Source organism: Carcharodon carcharias, chromosome 13, assembly GCF_017639515.1.
Source record: "Carcharodon carcharias isolate sCarCar2 chromosome 13, sCarCar2.pri, whole genome shotgun sequence".
Classification (NCBI taxonomy): Eukaryota; Metazoa; Chordata; class Chondrichthyes; order Lamniformes; family Lamnidae; genus Carcharodon; species Carcharodon carcharias.
Window position 1 is genome coordinate 57,530,187 of NC_054479.1, and position 23,390 is coordinate 57,553,576.

The window sequence follows — 23,390 nt, forward strand, 5'->3', positions numbered from 1 at the left end:
TACTGCCTCAGCTCATCTGCTGATGAAACTCTCATCCATGCCTTTGCTACCGCTAGACTCACTTATTCCAGTGTTTACCTTGCTGGACACTCACCTTGCACCCTTCATAAATTTAGGCTTGTATTCTAAATTGTACCAAGTTCTAAAATTCATCACCTCTGTGCTTGCTCAGCTACATTGGTTCCCGGTTACCAAATGCCTTCATTATAAAATTCTTATCTTATATTCAAATCCCTCCATGGCCTCGCTCTGTTCCAATCCCTAACCCTACAACCTTCTGAGATTTCTGCGCTCTTCCAATTTTGGCCTCTTGCACATTCCTGATTTTAACAACTCCAAAATTAGCCATGCTACCTCCAGCTGCCTAGACTCCAAGCTGTGGAATTCCTGGCCTAAAGCTCTCCATCTCTATATTTGTTCTTAAAGGAACTCCTTAAAATCTACCTCCAATATAATATCTGCTAATGTTCCTTAGTGTCAAATGCTTTAACTGCATTGGGATGTTTAACTATGGAAAAGGTGCTTTTTCAAAAGAAGTTACTATTGTACATTAAACACAGTTGGGAAACCCAGAAATCAGGTCCCACATAGATGGAAATGAGACAGACATTCTCCAAAGCAGTGTCAGCTGGATTCAAATCTGAATGTAGTCATGAAGAGACAGTGTGCAACCCTGTCCTCCTTAGAAAAGTGTTTTAGAATTTGAGAATATGTAATAATTTTACACAATGAATCTTTAACTTCACTTTAGCAATTTTCTAGCAGTTAACAATTAGGCTCACAAATGTTAGTGCTTACCATATTTCCAAGAATTCATTCCAACATGAGTAAAAACGCAAAGTTAAAGCTCAAGGGAAAAGAAATCTAAAAGATAATTAATCATAACTTTATTATTGGATATTGGGATTTGTTTTCTTTTTGCAGGTTGTAAAAGATTTGCAATATAAAGTGGGAATATGAAATTCAAGTTTAATCAGTGTTGGGTTTGCCTTAACTGAGGTATCGCATTCACTGTTTGATACTCTAAGGTTGCTAGGTTCAGCATGTCTCCCATTGAGAGATCAGACACATTACTCACCAATCGCTCTAGAGACTGCAAGAGTTCCATTTACACGCCAACATCCCAGAAATACAACACACCCACCAAGATCTTCAATCCTCTGTTTTTCACTCTAGAATAGAATAGTTCAGGCACAGGTAACCAACAATTAGTCCAAAGCAAAAATTAATCAAAGTGCAGTTAGAAACATTCACAAGGCAGAACAACCTGGTTCCAGTATATAAACTTTTATTAAATTACTGATTACGCCATTTACAGGCTCTGAACTTCTCTAGAATCACTTGAAAAGAAAATGCAGGACAAGATCCAACTTGCCAAATCAGTCAGCCAGTTATCGGAACACAAACTCCTGCAGATTCTTACAGAGACCTAGAGTGAGGCAGCAGATTTAACTTTGCAGTTAGGGGGAACACTAACATTTATTGTTTTGTGCAGAAGAATCAAAACTAGCAAAACAAAAGGTCTTCAGGAATTGTAAAAAGCCAACCTGAACACAGGTCTTCTTTGTGAAATAGCACAACTCAGTCTCTGATTCAAGGCTACAGCTGCTTTGGAACTGCTGTAGTGTTGCACTAATGCCACAGGATCCTGACATACAGCAGCAATAACCAAGTAAATTTCTAGATTTAAGGACAATTAGGGATGAGCAATAAACGCTGAATATGCCAGCAACACTCACATCCATGAATGAATTTAAAGCTGTTGGAAAGGCCCAATTAAAAACAAACCCTCGTTGCTGGTCTTATTTAATCCAGTGAGGCTCTGACATTTCTGCTAGCTGCACAAAATTTTTGCATTAGAAGCTGGTGACACTTGAGTGGCACTTAAGTGTAAAAGCACCATATCTGTGACCAACCTATCCATAAAAATCTATGAGGCTTTCAAGTTAAAAACTACATTATGAATACTAAATACATGCTGTGAATGGTGTTTTGTAATGCTCATACATATATGTAATTAATAGATCAGCTGAATACATTGCCCAATTTTCACTTTGCATATGTACATTTAAATTCCTGGTCAACTGTAGTTTCATTCACATACAATGGTGAAGCTAGAGCTCAATTTAGCTGAATGGCCTCCATTTTCTTTCTAAAGTACCTACACTTGATGGCTCACTCACTTCATTCTCAGGTTTGTGTGGGTCCATAAGGGTCATGACCAGGCCCTGTCGTACCATCATCACCTGCGAGTCCCCAAGCCAGGCCACATGCAGTAAATCACCAATAATCAAGGCTGCCACTCCAGTGGTACCACTCCGTAATTTCTGCAACACATAAAAACACCTATTCCATGACACAGTCGCAAGTTTAGCCAGTCCCCTCCTCCCTCTAACCTAGTTCTTATTAAGCTGTGCCCGCCCTGCTCCCAATCAAAAGCAGTCGCTCTTTTATTTAAATCCCTTTATAGGCAATCTTGCACTGTTAATTTAAAATGAAACCTCTACCGCAAAAGATGAATTATTTCAACATATTGCCATCCAATTACATTCCTCACCAACAGTATCAGCTCCTAGTGATATTAATTTTTATGATACTTGCACTATGTAAAAAACAATCTGGTACTATAGAGTTAAAAAAAGTTACTTTTTATTTACCTCCCTACAGTGTGACACAAAAAAAAAGCACATTTTAATAAGTGTCTCAAATGCTAATTTATATGTCTGTGGTCGTCGTTGGCAGCCTCTCTATTCAAGGATGACCCCTACTCAGGGTCGTGAGTTTCTGCCACTTTCCTGCATGAGACTGAACAGACTGATTCTTGACCTGCAGATACTTGGGCGCATGGCACAGGGTGTTCCACAAAGTAGTGGGATCTGGAGAGTAGGATTTGCTTTGTTTTCTTTCCTTCTGAGAAAAGTGGGACACCCTATCTTTACAGCACCTTTTCTAGCCAGAGGTGCTCAGAGAGCATTTGAAGAGGACTGCTCAGTTATAGATGCTGCTGCCCAAAGACACCTCTTTCCCTACACAGGTGTCCAACAACCTTTATGCATCGGTCACCTGTGTGTAGATTCTTGGCTAGGGACTCTCAGCTTCACAGCCCTGTCCCCAATTCTCCATTGCCACAGGACTTGGCAAATGGACCCCTCCTCGTGACTTTGTTTAACATGGAGACTTTGGGGCACTGTCATTGCCCACATGATCTTGACAAGTTGGTGGTCAGATTTCAGTGACATATCAAATCACAATGACTGGGACTGCCTTAGCACTGCAGCCTTCTTCCACTCTCTCAGCTACTGAGGCACACAGTCTTCCTTTGCTTGTGCCAATGAGTTTTGGACAATATCTAGTCTGGTACCTACCCCAATGTTCCTCCCATGGGTGGTCATACCAGGACCAAGAAGCTGGGTGGATGGAAAGGGGAAGAGCAACAAAGGAAACTGGCCAAAGCAAAATCATAATCAAAAATGTTTTGAGGTTTGTGAAGCCAAGAGGGTCTTAAGGAGAGTTCCAAAGGGCCAGGGCAAAGTGGCTAAAGGAGCTTCCAGACAGTAGTGAGGAGAATGAGAAGTAGCTTCGTGTTGGAGATTTCTCACAGGGACATCAAGCTGGAGGATTGCGAAGGTAGGGAAGGTCCACAAATTGACGAGATTTTAAGATGAAGACAAGACTCAGAAAAGATGGATTCACCCTTCTATGACAGCTTGGCCTGTTTGAGTAAGTGTGCAATGAAATCAAAATATATAGACAAAAGGACTTTACTGGTTTCAGCTTAAAAGTGAGGTAAGAGTGGCTGCCCTTGACATTAAGGCCGCATTTGAATCCAGGAGCCCTAGCCAAACTGGAGTCAATAGGAATCGGGAGGGAAAACTCTCCATTGGTTGGAGTCTTGCGTAGCACAAAGGAAGATGGTTGTGGTTGTTGGCGGCCAATCATCTCAGCTCCAGGACATCATTGCAGGAGTTCCTCAGGGTAATGTCCTAGGCCCAGCCATCTTCAGCTGTTTCATCAATGACCTTCCTTCCATCATATGGTCAGAAGTGGGGATGTTCGCTGATGCTTGCACAATGTTCAGCACCATTCGCGACTCCTCAGACACTGAAGCAGTCCATGTCCAAATGCAGCATGACTTGGACAATATCCAGGCTTGGGCTGACAAGTGGCAAGTAACATTTGCGGCACACAAGTGCCTAGCAATGACCATCTCCAACAAGAGAACCAAACCATCTCCTCTTGACGTTCAATGACAGTACCATCACTGAATCCCCCACTATCAACATCCTGGGGGTTACCATTGACCAGAAACTGAACTGGACTAGCCATATAAATACTGTGGCTACAGGAACAGGTCAGAGACTAGGAATAGTGCAATGAGTAACTCACCTCCTGACTCCCCAAACCCTGTGCACCATCTACAAGGCACAAGTCAGGAGTGTGATGGAATACTCCCCACTTGCCTGGGTGAGTGCAGCTCTAACAACACTCAAGAAGCTTGACACCAAGCAGGACAAAGCAGCCAGCTTGATTGGCATCCCATCCACAAACATTCACTCCCTCTACCACCAATGCACAGTAGCAGCAGTGTGTACCACCTACAAGATGAATTGCAGGAATTCACCAAAGATCCTTAGACAGCATTTTAGTACCGCCTGAAAATGTTTCACAGTGACAAAAAAAGTAAACAAAAAAAGGGCTAAAAACAAAAAACTGCGGATGCTGGAAATCCAAAACAAAAACAGAATTACTTGGAAAAACTCAGCAGGTCTGGCAGCATCGGCGGGGAAGAAAGGTGTTGTGTCCAAAAGTCCAATGGCTCCACAGCATTGGGCTACCAGTTCAATCTAAAATGGACGGGCTGAATATTGCGCATTTCTATGCTACCGTTGTAATGAGCACTAAACAACATTATGGAAAGGAGTCCTCTCTGAAGGGATGGACTCTGGTGTTAAGCAATTTGGTCCTTCCAAACTTCATTCTGCTTCACTACACTCACCTTTCTCTTGGCTCTCTGAAGAAACATCTCATCTGTCTGTTTGAAGGCCCGCCTTAACGCCTCATCTGGCTGAGTTGAAAACACTTCCTGATGTACAAGGTTGACATGGAGGTGTGTTGCAGCATAGACAGCAGCATCCACTCCACCATGACCATCAAACACAGCAAAATACGCCCTCTCTTTTGCATCCTAGGATGGAAAACAAAACAACTTTGGTCTTATTCATTGCAGTCTAATACAAAATGATTGAGAGAAGGATTCATGTTTTATGGCTTGAATCAACCTGCACCTCTAGTTCTGAAAAAACAAGCCTCAAGCCCTAGGGCACAAATGCCTTAATTAACAGGACGCACACTTTGTGCTAAATCAGTTTTTTTCTTGCCCAGGATTAGAGCAGAATACTGCATTGATAACTTGGTGCATCTTATAAAGATAACTGCAACCAACTTAGTAGATACCAAAAATAGTTTGGCAGACTGACCGATCCACGATGCAACTTTAAGAAAGCAGGTAAGCGCTAAGCCATAGTCTGCAACTCTGCTGAATGCTGCACTCTTCAATATAGTAATTGTTTCCAAAGCTATAGCTATAAGTATTAGGCACACATTGCACTGATTTCTTGCAGCAGAAATTAAAGACAGCATCGTTTACTACTGATTACTTATAATCTTGCTTTACTTCAAGCCATATTTCAAATCCAAAATGATCTTCATAAGATAAAATGGAGAATTTGAAACAAGACAATTAAATACAACTGCAACTCCTAGTTGAAACAGGTCAAACTCCAGACTAATTTGAAGTCTATTTTCAGTGGGTGCAATTTTGGCTCAATTGATATGAAAACTTTAGCATGTAGGAAGAATACATGGGTTGCTCCAGGCCTGATCTAACCCAAATAAGATTTTTGGAAAAATTAAAATGGAAGCGAAGTTTTGGTACAGCAGCACAGAAACAGGCCAATCAATTCAACTAGTCTATGTCAATATTTATATTCCACACAAGCCTATTCCCATTCTACCTCTTCTCACTCTGCCTACCCAAATCCCTCTTTTCCCTTCTCCCCCATAAATGCCCAAGACTGGACTCAATTTGCCAGAATAAAACAACTGGCTTTATGCAAAAAGGTTCACTTGCATTCAGTATTTACATTTCACATACCCATGACAGACAGGAATGATCTTGTTGGACAACATTGCAACCTTCCCCAGGGATAGTGATGAAGGTGACAAGCAGCTGATTTATATAGATCAGAAAGATATGCAAAGAAATCTTTGATTTATGTTTAGTAAGCTGACCTCAACAGAGGCAGTGATGGAAGTGCTATAAATGGCGTCTGCCTCAGATTCAGAAGAGAGAAGGATTCCTTCTATTATTTAACCAGCCACCCTTGCTGAAAGTCAGGTATGGCAGAATTAGGCCCAACTGTGATACCATTTCAAATATGTCAAATATCCTGTCAATGTTCCTAGCCTAGATTCTGTAACTGAGATTATGGATTGTATCCAGTAAAGAATCATACTTTCATGAGAAATGAGGCATGTTGGGGTTGGTTGGGGAGGAATCAGAGAAAGAGAGGGGAGAAGAAAAATGGCAGGAAAAAGAACCTGGAAAATAGAGAAAGACAGACCTACAAACAAGTTTTCTGACAATAGCTCAAAATTCTTGTCTCATCCATCAAGTTCTCAGAAGGTTCTGGTTCTACCTGGAGATTAGATTATAATAACTTTACTGCTCACAGAAAATAAGTTCTGTCTCACTTCCTGTAGATACAGTTTACATGCAGGGATTCTTCTTCAATGGAAATCCTCAGGTCTGTTAGATTATTTACTGAACACTATTGAAAGAGAAAGCTTTTAATCAAACTAAATACGGTATCTTGACTTGAATACTACCACAAAGCCTGCTGTTGTATGAACTGCCCAAGTGCGGATATTGGGATAAATGAGTGAAATTATACTAGAATGGTCTGTGGCTACCTTGGCGGAGAGGTTCCAGAATATCATAGTTTCAAGTCTCACTCCAGATGCTGGAGCACATAATCAAGAGTAATACTCCAGTGAACTGCTGGAAGTGCTTTCAGATGAAATGGTAAATTGAAACCTCATCTGCCACATCAGGTAGACATAAATGATCCCAGGGCACTATTTCAAGGAAGACCAGGAGAATTTTCCCAATGCCCTGGCCAACACTTCATCCCTCAGTCAACATGAAAAATATTTGGTCATCTATTTTTTGGCTTTTTGTGCAGCCTTGGTGTGTACAATTTAGCTGCCAAATTTCCTACGTGAAAAAAGTGCCTACACTTAAAATTAATTCAATGACTGTCGTACAATGGGATATCAAGGTCGTGAAAAAAACTATATAAATGGAAGTTAGTTTTTTTATTTGTTAGTGGGGTTTACCTGGAATGCTACTTGCATGGAGGGTGATATATGCAGGACAAGGTGCAGGGCAAGATTAGAATACTTAATGCTTATTTTGCATCAGTGTTTACCGAGGAGGTATCTAACAAAACATCAGTAGAATCAGAGATAGTAGATGCAATGGATAGGGTGAAAATTAAGAGGGAGGTGGTACTGGAAAAGGCTGCTATACTTAGGCCAGAATTTTCTTGTTGGCGTGCAGGGCTGAGCCCCACATGCAGACGCGCAAAATGACGTGCGGAGATGGCAGGCAAGCATCCCGACGTCGCCGCATGCCATCACGATATTTTGGTGGGCAGGCGCACGATGATCTTTGATGCACATCCGCTATTAATTAACAGGCCACTTAAGGCCCTTGAGGCAGCAATTAATGTCGATTTTTCGGGGCCCATGCAATCTTCTGGTCATCGCACGGGCGCAAGGGGCAGACAGGTAGAACACATTTGTATAAACCTCATCCACAGGGGTGAGTGGAGTCACGAGTGTTATTTGTCAGTCATGTAATGCTTAAAGTTACTGATACTTGCCTGTGTGAGCAGGAATACTTCAAAACTCTTCACAGCTGCTTGGACAGGAGAAACAGCCTTCTGGTCAGGACTCTGAGTAAACATCATTTCCGGGGCCTTGCTGATTTCAGGAAGCCTTCCCTTAGCCTGGGAATGGGAGTTGTGCTCTCCACCGGAGGCACCTCCTCTGAGGAGGAAGGGAGGGCCAGAAAGGAGGAGGCCAGGAGTCCACATTCAGCCTCCAGGGGAGCCACCTTTAGGAGGAGAGGCGCAGACAGAAGGGACGCAGGGCCAACAGGAAGTCCAAGGTGGAAGAGGCCACAGAAGACGCCACTATCCTGCTGCCAGGGTATATAGGCAGCAAAGCAGCTACCTCAATATGTCTGAGGTGCAGTGCCAAAGGATGCTCCATCTCTCAAGGGAGACAGTGGCCTCATTTGTCAGATGATAGGCCCTGAGATCTGCGCCAACTGTATGAGTGGGCACCGCATGCCAGTGGTGTTGAAGGTCACGGCTGCCCTCAACTTCTCTATCTCCGGCTCTTTCCAGGGGTCAGTGAGTGGTCTTTGTGGAGTCTCCCGATCAGCTGTCCATACTTGCGTCAAGCAGGTGACAGATGCTCTGTTCAGGCATGCATTGACTTTCATCCACTGCTGCTAGGACGAGGCCAGCTGGATGACTCCAGAGGCACATCATCAGCCACTGGCTGAGCATGTGCCTGGTCCCCGGCAGTCCTCCAACTGCCGGTGCCATGGGCACTCTCTGTCTCCGCCCGCACCTCAAATGAGTGTGAAGTGCCCTCACTGCTGTGCCCCGGGACACTAGCCGATGATCTAATTTCCACCGAGGTGCTAGTATCTGCGCTAGTGCCTGCCTGGCAAAGATGGTGTGACGCTGGTGTGTCCAATTGTTCAGGGCCCTCAGGTTTCAGAGGTGGCCCCTCTTCCTCCTCCTCCCGGTCCTGCTCCGGTGATGCTGAAAGGAAGAACAAGGACATTTGATTAGTTAAAGTGGAGACAACGTCAATGTGCATGCCTGTGCCCCGGATCATACTTCCATAATCAATCGTCAACCCATGTTGCAAGCTTCAATCACTGAACATTCAGCAGTGCCATGGCTGCTGGGACACACATGGTGACCTCAGTGCTTGGCAATCTTACCTCCCTGTGGCACCCCAGCCTCCCCGCCACCGGTGGACCTGGGCGCATGGCACCTCTCCAGATCAATCGCCTCTGCCAGTCTGTATCCGCTCGGTGGCATTGTGTGCGGTTTTCTCCTGGAAAGGAGAGAGGACCATTGGTTAGTCCACCCTGTGCCTGGATTCCCATTGCATCCCTGCCCCCCCTCAGCCAGAGTAGGACATTGCAGCGCACACTCACACCAAGAAGCCAGGATTGACACCCCACCTTGCCCACATGCTGCCTCCATCACATTTGGCACCACATGGTCTAACCTTGCAAAGCAAGGAGGCACAAGCATGTGAAATGCCAAAGGCAGCACATGGATTGGTGCCCCACCACCTGGAAGCTCTCCACCCAGCATGTCAGCATCCTGACTTTGACATGTTTCGCAGTTCCAGCACTGTACCTTGGTACAGATCCTTGAGGTTGCCCTCAAAACAGTACTCTGGGTGTCAATCTAACACATGCTGTGAGTGCAAAATCCATCTCAGCACTACCTCTCAGTGTGAACTAGGCATGGGCAATATCTGCTGACTCACCCAGCGAGAAACATGCCGTGAAGAATTAAATGCTGTAACTGCACTCAATTGGGTGGGGGTGGGGGGGGAGCCTACCTGGTGCGTTAAGTAACCTCTGTCAACATGGTGCTCACCCTTCCCGAGCGCAAGAGGTCTTTGAATCGCTTGTGGCACTGGACCCATGTGCATCGCATGACGTCAGGTCAGGTGGGGAGGGCCTCCACCTGCCGTCCCTCGGAATGAGGACCTCCCACTGTGCTGCCACCTCCTCCAGGAGGGTAGCTAGGCACTCATCACTGACCCCCTGCCCTACCCTCTTGCCTGGCCTGCTCTCCAGCAGTGCTCTGGGGAGTCCTTCTGCTGGCCATGATGAACAGCCTTTGTAAGGCTGCCAGCGCTCTATTTGAACAGGCCGCCGGGTCGCCATTGGACCCACCATTGCACTCCCACCACTGCCCGCCCAATCCCGCTATCCTTGGGAGCCGTGCTTCACGCTGGGCAGGCCTTAATTGGCCTGCCCACGTAAAATGGCGGCAGCAATTGGCTCCGCACCAGCTCCCAACGGCCCGCCCAACGGGGAGAAAATTCTCCCCTTAGGGTAGCTAAGTCACCTGGTCCAGATGGCTTGCACCCCTGGTTGCTGAAGGAAGTGGGGTGATGATATCGGAAGGCTTGCCAGAATCTTTCTGAGATACTTGGGGGGCGGGGAATGCCAGAGGACTGGAGAATGGCAAATGTGACACTCTGCTTCAAGAATGGGTGTAAGCATAGTTCTCGCAGCTACCAGCCAGTTAGTTTATCAACAGTGGGTAAGGTTTAGAAACAATAATCAGGGAAACAAAAATCAATAGGCACCTGGAGAGATTTGAGTTAATTAAGGATAGCCAGCACAGAATTGTAAAAAAGCAGATCATACTTGACTAATCTAACTAAATTTTTTGATGAGGTAACTGATAAGGTTAATGAAGTGAATGTAATGGATGCTTTCTATTTAGACTTTCAGAAGTGTTCAAAGTACTACATAAAAGGCTGGTTGACAAAAATTGAGGCTTATGGAATAGGAAGGTTAGTGTTGAATTGGCTTAGGTCTTGGAATACAGAGTAGAACTTCAAAATTTGATGATAGCAAACTTGGGGGAGTGGCAAACAATGAGGAGGATATGAATCATCTGCAACATGATATAGATAGGTTATCAGAATAGGCAGGCAGGCAGATGGAACTGAATATACAGAAGTGTGAGGTGATGCATTTTGACAGAAGGAATAGGGTGAGGCAATATAGATTTAGTGGTACATTCCTAAAGAGTGTACAGGAACAGAGGGACCTGGGGGTGCATGTGCATTGATCTCTGAAAGTGGCAGGACATTTGCGAGAATGGTGAGCAAAAAATATGGGATCTTGGGCTTCATAAATAGAGGTATTAAGTACAAAAGCAGGGACATTAGCTCTGGTTAGGCTCCAACTAAAGTATCACATCCAGTTCTGGTCACCACACTTTAGGAAAGATGTGAGGGTCCTTAGGAGGGTGAAGAAGAGATTTACCAGAATAGTTCCAGTGATGGGGGATTTTAGCTACAAGGTTAGGTTGTAAATGCTGAGGTTGCTCTCCTTGGAACAAAAGAGGTTGAGGGAGATTTGATAGAAATGTACAAGATTATGTCAGGTTTGGATAAGGTAGACAAGCAAAAACTGTTCCCATTAGCTGACAGGACTAGAGATGACAGATTAAAGGTTTTGGGCAACAGATGCAGGGGGATTGTGAGGAAGAACTTATTAAACACAGCTAGTGGTAACGACCTGGAACTTACTGCCCATGAGGGTGGAGGAAGTGGAAGCAATCAATAATTTCAAAAGGAAATTGGATGGGTATTTGAAAAAAATAAACCTGCAGGGTTACACGGATTGAGCAGGAGATTGGGACGGGCTAGATTTCTTCAGGGAGAGCTGGCATGGACTCAGTGGGCAAGGCTTCCTTCTAAGCCGGAAAGGACTTTATGACCTGTGCTTTATGACCCGAGTTTCGCCATGAGATAAACTGGTGCTCTTTCCTTCAAGGTAAAACTCCAAGGCAATTTTCCCACTAAACTGCAAGTGCGTGTGGGCCCTGGAAGGTCCTGCGCAGGGCTTGTTCCTTAATAGATACCTGCCTGAGAGGCTGCACAAAGTGTTTAAAGGGATTGTGCACTGAAAAGTACAACCAAATTTTGAAAGTGAAGAGGCATATCAGGATGCACCATGGGATTATGCAGGCTTGGCCATAAAACTAAAATGAGTATGACCTTTTGGCCAAACCCGGAAGTTAATGACTAGCATATGGATCAGTCCATGATAAGCTAAAGAAAGTGACCTTTGGGTCAGGATAAAATAAGTTGATGACTGGTCTGAGTTATAAAATGTAATAAACTGATAGCTTGACCTCGGGGTCAATATATGCAGGTGACCAGGCACAGCTGCAAAATATCAGGATAGATAAGCAAAGTTTATGTTTTGGAATAAACTGCGAACATCATTTGTGCTAACGGTCAGGTCATTCCGTGATTGTTTTACAAATTCCTCCAGAACTGCAGAGGTAATGAATAGGTCATTCTGTGTTTATGTTGTGAACTCATTTTTAATTAGGGATGTAACAATCAGACTTACAAGATAAGAACAATGTGTTAAAGATGAGTTACCTAAAAGACGGTATAAATATTTGACAGAAACTGCAACTTTGAATTGCCTTTTAGAGCATTCTGAAAGAGCACTCCCCAAGCACACTTGTACTAAATAAAGAACTACTGCTGAATCTACCTACAGTTAACTCCATTGATGTCTGAAACATTGCTCCAAGGTCTTTCTATGCAGTGGGGCACTGGATGATGCTTTCCTATCATCCAATATTTAGAGTTCTGTCCGGTCTAGGCTACACACCCTTGAAACATAGGACTTAGGAGGTGTAGGCCATTCAGCCTTTTGAGCCTTCTCTGCCATTTGACAAGATGATGGCTGATCTGGTTGTGGTCTCAACTCCACCTTCCTGTCTGGCCCCCATAACGCTCAACTTCCTTGTCCATCAAAAATCTAACTCAGCCTTGAATAAATTCAATGATCCAACTGTTATGATCCAACCTGATGTTATTACTGGACAAATCAGATCCCAGGATGGAACAAAAACAAAAATAGCTGGAAAAACTCAGCAGGTCTGACAGCATCTGTGGAGAGGAACGCAGTTGACGTTTTGAGTCCATATGGCTCTTCATCAGAACTTATCAGAATGGAACCTGGCTTGATAGATTTTTAAGATATTTTTAGAACTGTTTCTTACTGAAACAGATTCACAGGAATCTTGATTTTTTTTAACAAGATAAAACATTTATTGAACAAGAAACGTCAACCTTTTTGTCTAGTGTAGTATAGTTAGAAAGATTTCAACATAAAGGAAAAATGATTCAAACTCACACTATCCCACTTATCATAGCAATATTCTTACAGACCCAACACTCCAGTGAAGAGATACCACTATTTCCACACCAAGGCTAGAGCTGGTTCAGTTGCAACTTTCCAGTAGATTTCATAATATTGACTAGAAGTCCTTCCACAATTAGTATTCCCCTTGAGCTATTCAGAAAGCTTTCTTTCCCACATTGTGTGTTTGTTTTAACTTCCCTAAACTACTAACCCCTAGGTAACCATTTTCTTCACGTCAAGGGCCCTAAAACTTTATTAAAAATGCATGTACACAAACGGAGCCTGGAGGCTTCCCCACTCCATCTCACAAACTCTAAAATGAAACCAAATCCAGGTTTCACCCTTAACACAAATTTTTAAAAAGTATAAACTAACCTAAGCTATATCTAGTTCTTAACACCCACAAATACAAATAATTTACTTAAAACAATATCCAGTTCCTAACAAAACCTCCACTGCTTTCTGGGCAAGAGAATGCCACAGACTAATTACCTTCCTCATCTGTCTTAAAAGGAAGATCTCTTATTTTTAAAAAAATGTCCCCTAGTTCTAGTCTCTCAACAAGAGGAAACATCCTCTCAATATGCACCCTATCAAATCCCCTCAGGATCTTGTACGTTTCAATATCATCTCAATCTTTTAAACTCCTATGGGTATAGGCCCAACCTGTTCAATCTTTCTTCATTAAAAAAGTCCTTCATCCAAGGAATGAGTCGAGTGAACCTTTTCTGAACTGTTTCCAATGCAATTATCCTTTTTCAAATACAGAGGCCAAAACTGCACACAGGACTGCAGATGTGGTCTCACCAAGGCCCTGTACAGCTGCAGTGAAACTTCCCCATTTTTACATTTCATTTCCCTTGCAATAAACACAAAAATTCAATTTATCTTCGAAATCATTTGCTGTACCTACATGCTAAATTTTTGTGCTTCATGTGCCAGGACACCCAGATCTCTGTACCACCAAGTTCTGCAATCTCTCTCCATTTAAACGGTATACTTCTTTTTTACTTTTCTTCCTGCCATAGTGGACAGGTTCATATTTTCCCACATTATACACCATCTGCCAAATTTTTGCCCACTCACTCAACCTACATTTTTTGTAGACTTTTTTACCTCTTCTTGGCAGCTTACTTTCCTGTCTATCTTGGTGTCATTAGCAAATCTAGCTACCACATATTCGATGCCCTCATCCAGGACATTGGTATAAATTGTAAATAGCTGAGGCCCCAACACTAGTAGTAGGGAGCAGTATAGTGAGGGGAATTGATACTATTCTTACAGTGGGAGGGGGAGGATACAGTTGTGGTGGTGTATGTAGGTACCAACAACGTAGGCAGGACAAGGAAAGAGGTTCTGCATAGTCAGTATGAAGAGCCTAGCACCAAATTAAGAAGCAGAACCTTAAAGGTAATAATCTCTGGAGTATTACCGGAGCAGCTTGCAAATTGGCAAAGGGCAAATAAAATTAGGGAAATAAATGTGTGGTGTGGCTCAAAGACTGGTGTGGGAGAAGTGGGTTCCAGTTTGCGGGGCACTGGCATCAGTACTGGGGAAAGTGGGGGCTGTACCTTTGGGACGGTCTACATCTGAACTGTGATGGGATCAGTGTTCTAGCGAGCCACATAACTAGGGAAATAGACAAGGCTTTAAACTAAACAAGGGGGCAGGGGGTGAGGGTGAGGGAACAAACTTGGATAGATATACCAAATCAAGGGGTAGAGTCAAGGCAGGAGAGCAAAACAGTAAGGGAAATGAGGGTCAGAGAATGGCAAGAAGGGATAGAGAGAAAAAACCTAAGAATATACCAACTGTCAAAATTAAATGTTACAAAGATAATAAAAAGACAAAACTCAAGGCTTTGTATCTGAATGCATGTAGCAGTCATAGCAAAGTAAATGAATGATAGTGCACGTTGAAGGAAATATGTTTAGATAGCCATTACAGAGATGTGGCTTCAGGGTGATAAGGGTTGGGCCGTGGCTGTTGTGGGGTATATGACATTCAAAAATAGGAAGCTAGGTAAAAGGTGAAGAGCTTACACTGTTAATCAAGCATGGTATTGGTGCAATAGTTAGAGATTATGTTGGTTCAGGAGATCAGGAAGTAGAACCGTTTTGGGTGGAGATGAGGAATGTTAGGGGAAAGAAGTCACTCGTGGGGTAAAAGCAAAATACTGCAGGTGCTGGAAATCTTAAATGAAAACAGAAAATTCTGGAAAACCTCAGCAGGTCTGGCAGCATGTGTGGAGAGAGAAAAAGAGTTAACGTTTCAAGTCCATATGATGCTTCTTCAGAGCTAAAGAGAAGTAGAAATGTGATGTATTTTATACTGTTTAAGAGGGGGTGGAGCAGGTGGAACAAAATGAAAGGCCAGGGATAGGTCGGAGTTCAGGAGAAATCTGACAAATATGTCATGGACGGAAGACAAAGGGGGTGTTAATGGTATGTTAAAGACTAAAGAAGGTGCTGAGACTGACATAAAGGTAAAATAGCAGAATGTGTTAATAGCAGAACAAAGGTCAACACTGTGAAAGCGCAACATACAAAAAAGTGACAAATGGCCTGTGGGGGGTTGGGGGAAAAGGAAACAAAAACAGAAAAATAATAAATAAATAGCTGAACAACTTCAGACCATGAACACTCTCCTCCATCTTCACCCATTTTAAAATTTTTTAAAAATGTATTTCTTTTTATTTATTTATTTTTGTTCTATGTTTAATTATAATTTTCTTATCCTTTTTCCCCACACTCCCCCCCACACAGGTTTTCAGAGCACTGACCCTTGTTCTGCTAATAACACATTCTGCTATCTTACCTTTAAGCCACTCTCAGCATCTTTAGAGTTTAACACTACCATTAATACTCCCTTCATCTTGTGTCCATGACATCTTTGTCAATCTCTCCTGAACTCCCACCTAACCCTGACCTTCTATTTTGCTCCTCCTGCTCCAACTCCTCTTAAACAGTATAAAATTCATCACACTTCTACTTCTCTTTAGCTCTGAAGAAGTCATACAGACTCAAAGCATTAACTCTGTTTCTCCCTCCACAGATGCTGCCAGACCTGCTGAGTTTTTCCAGCATTTTCTGTTTTTAAGTCACTCATAGGGTTGGTCTACAGGTCCCTAATAGGACCCACAATGTAGGACAAAGTATAGAAGAGGAAATGGATAGCATGCTGAGAGAGGTGGTCACACAGCAGCTTAGGAGCCCGGAGGTAGAAAGGGAATGGGTGACCACCAGATAGTCCAAGAGAACTAGGCAGGTAGTGAAAGAGTGCCCTGGGGCCCCGCGTGCCAATCAGCTTTCCATTTTGAGTATTGGTGAGGGAATTGGTTCCTTGGAGGAGTGCAGTTAGAGTCAGATTTGTGGCACCACGGCTGGCTCTGCTGCACAGCAGGGGAAGAAGAAGCAGGGAAGAGCAGTAGTGATAAGGGATTCGTTAGTTAGGAGAATATACAGGCATTTCTGAAGCCACGGACGTAACTCCAGGATGATATCTTGCCTCCTTGGTGCCAGGGTTAAGAATGTCACAGAGCAGGTACAGGACATTCTTCTGGGGAGGGTGATCAGCCAGAGGTTGTGGTCCATGTTGGTACCAATGACTTAGAAAGGAAAGGTGGGGAGATCCTGAAAGCACATTTCAGGGAGCTAGGAAGAAGATTGAAAAACAGGACTTCTAAAGCAGCAACCTCAGGATTACTCCTAGCCCCACATGCTAGTGAGTATAGAAATAAGAAAATTGAGCAATTAAACATGTGGCTGGAAAACCGGTGTGGGAGGGAGGGCATCAGATCTCGAAGGCATTGGGACCAGTTCTGAGGAAGGTGGGACTTGTACAAGCCTATATCTGAACAGGACTGGGATAAATATATCCTCGCAGGGAAACTTGCCAGTGCTGTTGTTGTTGGTGTGTGTGTGTGTGTGTGTGTGTGTGTGTGTGTGTGTGTGTGTGTGTGTGTGTGGTGGGGGCGGGGTGGTGGCTTAAGCTAGGTTGGCAGGGGCTGGGAACCTGAGAGCAAATTCACAGCAGGGAACAGAAGATGGAGAATTGGTGAGTGACTCTGAAAGACAGAAGTAGTACAGCACAGGAATTTGGCAGTGTTAAAAAGGTGTATATGTAAATGCAAGGAGTATAGCAAATAAAGCCAATGACCTGAGGGCACAGAGAATCATGGCAGCATGATATCATCGCTATAATGGAAACTTATCTTAAAGAGGGGCAAAAATGACAGCTCGACATCCCTGGATATAGAGTTTTCAGACAGGACAGTGAGGGTTAAAAAAGGTGGAAGTGTAGCATTATTGGTTAAAAAAACAATTACAGTTGTAAGGAGGGGTAGTATACTAAATTAAGAATCAAATGAGGCCATATGGGTTGAGCTCAGAAATAAAAAAGGGGCAGCCACATTGCTTGGAGTGTACTATAGACCCCGAAATAGCGGAAGAAGTTAGAAGAGAATTTGCTTACATATTTGCTGAGTGCAAAAACAACAGGGCAGTAATAGTTGCAGACTTCAATTACCCTAATACTAATTGGGATACGAACAATGTGAAGGGCACAAAATTCTTGCATTCAAGAGAACTTTTTCAGCCAGCATGTAACAAGCCTAACAAGAGGGGGTGTAAATCTATACTTAGTCTTAGGAAATGAAGCTGGGCAAGAGGGTGAAGTAGCAGTGGGGGACCATTTTGGAGATAGTGACCAGAATACAGTTAGATCTAGTATAATTAGAACAGGAGTAAAAGTTCTAAATCAGGGGAGGGCAAATTTTTCAAAGCTGAAAGGTGAACTGGCGAAAGTGGACTGGATAAAGCTAATAGAAGGGAAAATTGTATCAAATCAGTGGGAGGTGTTCAAAAGTGAGATTCTACAGGCACAGTGTAGACATGTCGCCACAAAGAAGAAGGGTGGGACTGCAAAATCTGGAGCCCCCTGGTTATCCAGAAGCATACATGGCAAGATAAAGCAAAAAAAAGAAAGCTTATGACAGTCACAAAAGGCTTAATACTGTAGAAAGCCGAGAGAAGTATAGAAAATACAGGGGTGAAGTAAGAAAGGAAATTAGGAAAGCAAAGAGGATACGATAAAATATTGGCAGGTAAAATCAAAGAAAACCCAAAGATGTGTACCAGTACATTAAAAGCAAGAGGGTAACTGAGGAAAGAGTAGGGCCCATCAGAGATGTACATGGCAACTTGTGTGTTGATGCTGAAAATGTGGGTAAGGTTCTCAATGAGTGCTTTGTCTTGTCTCTGTCTTGACTAAGGAGAGGGATGATGCAGACATTCTAGTTAAAGAGCAGAAATGTGAACTAATAGATACAATAAGAATAATGAGAGAGGAAGTACTGGAGGGACTGGTATCCATGAAGGCGGACATATCACCAGGGCTGGATGGATTATATCCCAAGTTGTTAAAGAAGCCAGGGAGGAAATAGCAGATGCTCTGAGGATCATTTTCCAATCCTCACAAGATGAAGGCAAGGCACCAGAGGATTGGAGGTCTGTGAATGTTGTACCAATATTAAAAAATGGCTGTGAGGGACAGGCCAGAAAATTATAGGCTGGTCAGTCTGATTTTGGTGGTGGGAAAATTATTGGAACCAATTCTGAGACACACTTAGGATAAACCGTCACTTAGAAAGGCATAGGTTGATCAGGGATAGTCAGCATGGTTTTGTTAGGGTAAAGATCGTGTCCTACTAACTTAATAGAATTTTTTGAGGAAGTAACAAGGAGGATTGATTAGAGCAGTGCAGTGGATGTGGCCTATATTGATTTTTGTAAGGCATTTGACAAGGTGCCACATGGTCGCAAAAGGGAGATCTCATGGGATACAGGGGAAAGTGGTGAGTTGGAATCAAAATTAGCTCAGCGACAAGAAACAAAGGGTAATGGTTTACGGGTATTTTTGCAAATACAAAGTGGTTTTCTGGTGGCATTCCACAGAGTTCAGTGCTGTTTGTTGTATATATTAATGGTTTGAACTTAAAACGTGGAAGGCATGATTAGGAAATTTGCAGATGACAAAAACTGGCCGTGTAGTTGATAGTGAAGAGGACAGCTGTTGATTTCAGAATGATATCAATGGTTTGGTTGAGTGGGCAAAAAAGTGGCAAATGGAATTCAATCCAGGAAAGTGACAGGTAATGAATTTGGGGAGGGCAAACAAAATAAGGGAATACTCAATAAATGAGAGGATATTGAGAAGGGTTGAGGAAGTGAGAGACCTTGAAGTGCATGTCCACAGGTCCCTGAAGGTGGCAGGACAGGTTGATAAGGTGGTAATGGGAATGTTTTCCTTTATTGGATGAGGTTTAGAATACAAAAGCAGGGATGTAATGCTGGAACTGTGTGAAAATGCTGGTTAGGACACAGCTGGAATTGTGTACAGTGTTCTGGTCACCACATTACAGGAAGGACATAATTGATCTGGAGAACATACAGAGGAGATTTACAAGAATGTTGCCAGGGCTGAAAAATTACAGCTATGAGAAAAGATTGGATATGCTAGGGTTGTTTTCCTTAGAATAGGGGAGGCTCAGGGGTGACCTAATTGAGGTGCACAAAATTTTGAGGGGCCTAGATAGGGTAGGCAGGAAAGACCTGCTTCCCCTAGCTAAGGGGTCAATTACTCGAGGGCATAGATTTAAGGTAACAGGTAGAAGGATTGGAAGGGACATGAGGAAAAACTTTTTCACACAGAGGGTGAAGGGCATCTGGAATTCTTTGCCTAAGTTGGTGGTTGAGGCTGAAATGCTCAATTCATTTAAAAGATACCTGGATCTGAACTTGAGGTGCTGTAACCTACAAGGATATGGACCAGGTGCTGTAAAGTGGGATTAAAAAATGAATGGCTAGTTTTTTTCTTCTTTCTTTGGCCAGTGAAGATGCAATGGGTTGATTGGCCTCTTTCTGCACCATGACATTTCTATGGTTCTAAATATTGAGTGTGTGAGATAAAGGGACGGCAATAGTCATTGGTGATTTTAATCTACATATAAACTGGAAAAATCAGATTGGCAGTAGTAGCTTGGATGAGGAACTTGTAGAATGCTTTCAAGATAATTTCTTAGAGCAGCATGTTCTGGGGTCAACCAGGTTACATTAGGATTGGTATTGTGTAATATGACAGGATTAATTACCTTAGAGGAAAGGCACTCTTAGGTAGCAGCAACCACAATATGATTGAATTTTACATGCAGTTTGAAAGGAAGAAGAATGGGTTTAAGTCTAATATTTTAAACTTAAATAAGGGCAACTATGTGGGCATGAAAGCTGAACTAGCTGAAGTAAACTGGGATACAATCTAGAGGATAGATCAATAGAGAAGCAGTGGGAGACATTTAAGGTGATATTTTAGAGTACACAGAGTAAGTATATTCCCACTATGAAGAAAAATTCTAAAGTGGAGGATCTACCATCTGTGGTTAACTAAAGAAGTTAAAGGAAGCATCAAACTTAAGGAAAAAGCATACAACTGCACAAAGATGAGTGGCAGGTCAGATGATTGGTCAGATTATAAAGAACGGCAGAGAATAACTAAAAGGTTAATCAGCAGAAAGAAATGAGGAAGCGAGCTAGAAATGTAAAAACAGGTAGCAAGAGGTTCTACAAATATTTAAAAACGAAAAGTAAAGTGAATGCTGGTCTTCTAGAGAGTGACAATGGGGAGTTAATAGTAGATAATAAGGAAATGGCAAAAGAAATGAACAAATATTTTGCTTCTGTGTTCACTATAGATGATACAAAAAACATTCCAGTAATAGCTGCAAATCAGGAGGTGAATGGGAGAAAGGAACTTGGTGAAATTAAAATCACTAGGGAAACAGTACTGAACTGCAGGTAGACAAGTCTCTGGATCTAGATGGATTTCATCCTAAGGTCTTAAAAGAGGACTAATGAGGTAGTAGATGCATTGGTGTTAGTTTTCCAAAATTCGCCAGATTCTGGAAAGGTTCCATCAGACTAGAAAGTAGCAAATATAACGCCTCTATTCAAGAAGGGAGGGAGGCAGAAAACAGGAAACCATAGGCCAGTTAGCTTGACGTCTGTCATAGGGAAAGTGTTAGAATCAATCATTAAGGAAGTTACAGCTGGGCACTTGGAGAAACTCAAGGTAATCAGGAAGAGTCAGCATGGTTTTCTGAAAGGGAAATCAAGCTTAACCAATTAATCAGAGTTCTTTGAAGGAGTACTGTGGATAAAGGGGAGCCTATATATGTACTGTAGTTGGATTTCCAGAAGGCATTTGAAAAGGTGCCACAAAGGGTATTGCAGAAAATAAAAGCTCATGGTGTAGGCGGTAATGTATTAGCAAGGATAGAAGATTGAATGGCTGGCAGAAAACAGAGAATGCATAAAAGGGTCTTTTTCTGATTGGCAGGATGTGGCGAGTGGAGTCCCTTAGGGGTGTGTGCTGGGGCCTCACTTTCCACAATTTATATCAATGACTTAGAATAGGGGAGCAAAGGCATTGTAGCTAAATTTGCAGGTGACCCACAGATATGTGGGAAAGTAGGTTGTGAAGGGCATATAAGGAGGTTGCAGATGGATACAGATACGTTGAGTGAGTGGGCAAAAATCTGACAGATGGAGAATAATGTAGAAAAATGTGAAGTTGTTGACTTTGGCAGAAAGGATAAAAAAGCAGAGTATTACTTAAATGGAGAACAACTGCAGAATTCAGAGGTGCAGAGGGATTTAGGTTCTAATGCATGAGTCACAAAAAGTTAATATGCAGGTAAACAAGTAATTAAGAAGGCTAATGGATGTTATCCTTTATTATGAGAGGAATTGAACATACAAGTAAGGATGTTATGCTTCAGTTATACATAGCATTGGTGAGACCACATCTCAAATACTGTGTGCAGCTTTGGTCTCCTTATTTAAGGAAGAATGTAAATGCATTGGGAGGCAGTTCAAAGGGGGTTTACTAGATTGATACCTGGAAAGAGCAGGTTGTCTTATGAGGATAGATTGGAGTTTAGAAGAGAGAGAGGTGACATGATTGAAGTATATAAGATCTTGAATGGTCTTAACAAGGTGGACACGGAAAAGATGTTTCCTCTTGTTGGCAAGTCCAGAACTCGGGGGCACTGTTTTAAAATTAGGGGTTGCTCTTTTAGGACAGAGATGAGGAGAAATCTTTTCTGAGGGTTGTGTGACTTTGGAACTTTCTGCCTCAGAAGGCAGTGGAGGCGGGGTCATTGAATATTTTTAGGTGGAGGTACATAGATTCTTGTTACGCAAGGGAATCTAACGTTATTGGGGGTAGATGGGAATGTGGGATTTGAAACACAAACAGAGTAGCCATGATCTTATTGAATGGTGCAGCAGGCTCAAGGAGCCAAATGGCCTACTTCTGCTCCTATTTCATATGTTCGTATGTTCACTGATCCTGTGGCACTCCACCTTATCAAATGTCTTTTGGAAATCCAAGTTCACCACATCTACAGGTTCCCTTTATCCATGTTGCTTGCTGCTTCCTCAAAGAATTCTAATAAAGTAGTTAAACATGATTACCCTTTCACAAAATGATGTTGAATCTGCCTGATCTCATTATGATTTTCTAAGTATACAGATATAACTGCCTCAATAATGGATTCTATCAATTTACCTATGCCGGATGTTAGGTTAACTTGCCTGTAGTTTCCTGCTTTTTGTTTCCCTCTCTTAAATAAAGGTGTTATGATAGCTATTTTCCAATCGGCTGGGACCCTTCCAGAATCTAAAGAATTTTGGAATATTATGACCAAATCCTTTACTATATCAGCAGCCAATTCTTCTAAGACCCTAGGATACAGACCATTAGGTCAATATATGCGTTGGAATTCTTACAGTTCCATAGCTTAAAGATTGGTCTTATCAGCAACCTTGTCAATAGGGCCCGAGCCATTTGCTACCCATGCAAGCTTGATGCTGAAATAAGGCGCATCAAAAGGAATCCTGCAGGATAAAGTCTACCTTGATCAGATCATTTTGCACTGTATATCACGCAAACTCATGAACGAGCCTAAGGCCATCACTTTCAGCCCTGAAAAGTGCCCAGTCTACCTCAGTTTATCCTGGAAGGGAAAGGCATCTCAAAAAACTTTGAGCAACAAGTGAAGCTAGCTGTTTCACTGTGCAGTAGCAACACAAGTAATATTCACCAGTAACAGGATGCTGCTGTCAAGCCAAAAAGGCGTTCCACCTATCACACAAATGAGTAATGTGGTGTATGAATTTCAGTGCCAGTGTAATGCTAGGTATGTAAGCTGTACGTCTCAAAGTCTGGCGGATCCTATCAAACAGCATCTCCGAGCCACTTT

General features: G+C 42.7%; 1 protein-coding gene across 2 annotated transcripts in view; it reads right to left on the reverse strand.

The window, feature by feature from the left end:
* ppm1f (protein phosphatase, Mg2+/Mn2+ dependent, 1F) overlaps window positions 1-23,390 on the reverse strand; it is a 101,453-nt gene that overhangs the window by 8,944 nt on the left and 69,119 nt on the right. For both annotated transcript variants that reach the window (XM_041202427.1, XM_041202426.1), the window contains exons 4-6: window positions 4,997-5,185; window positions 2,184-2,327; window positions 1,079-1,172 (exon numbers count right to left, since the gene is read on the reverse strand). In XM_041202427.1, coding sequence (XP_041058361.1) covers window positions 1,079-1,172; window positions 2,184-2,327; window positions 4,997-5,185 — 427 coding nt within the window. The remainder of the gene's footprint in view (window positions 1-1,078; window positions 1,173-2,183; window positions 2,328-4,996; window positions 5,186-23,390) is intronic.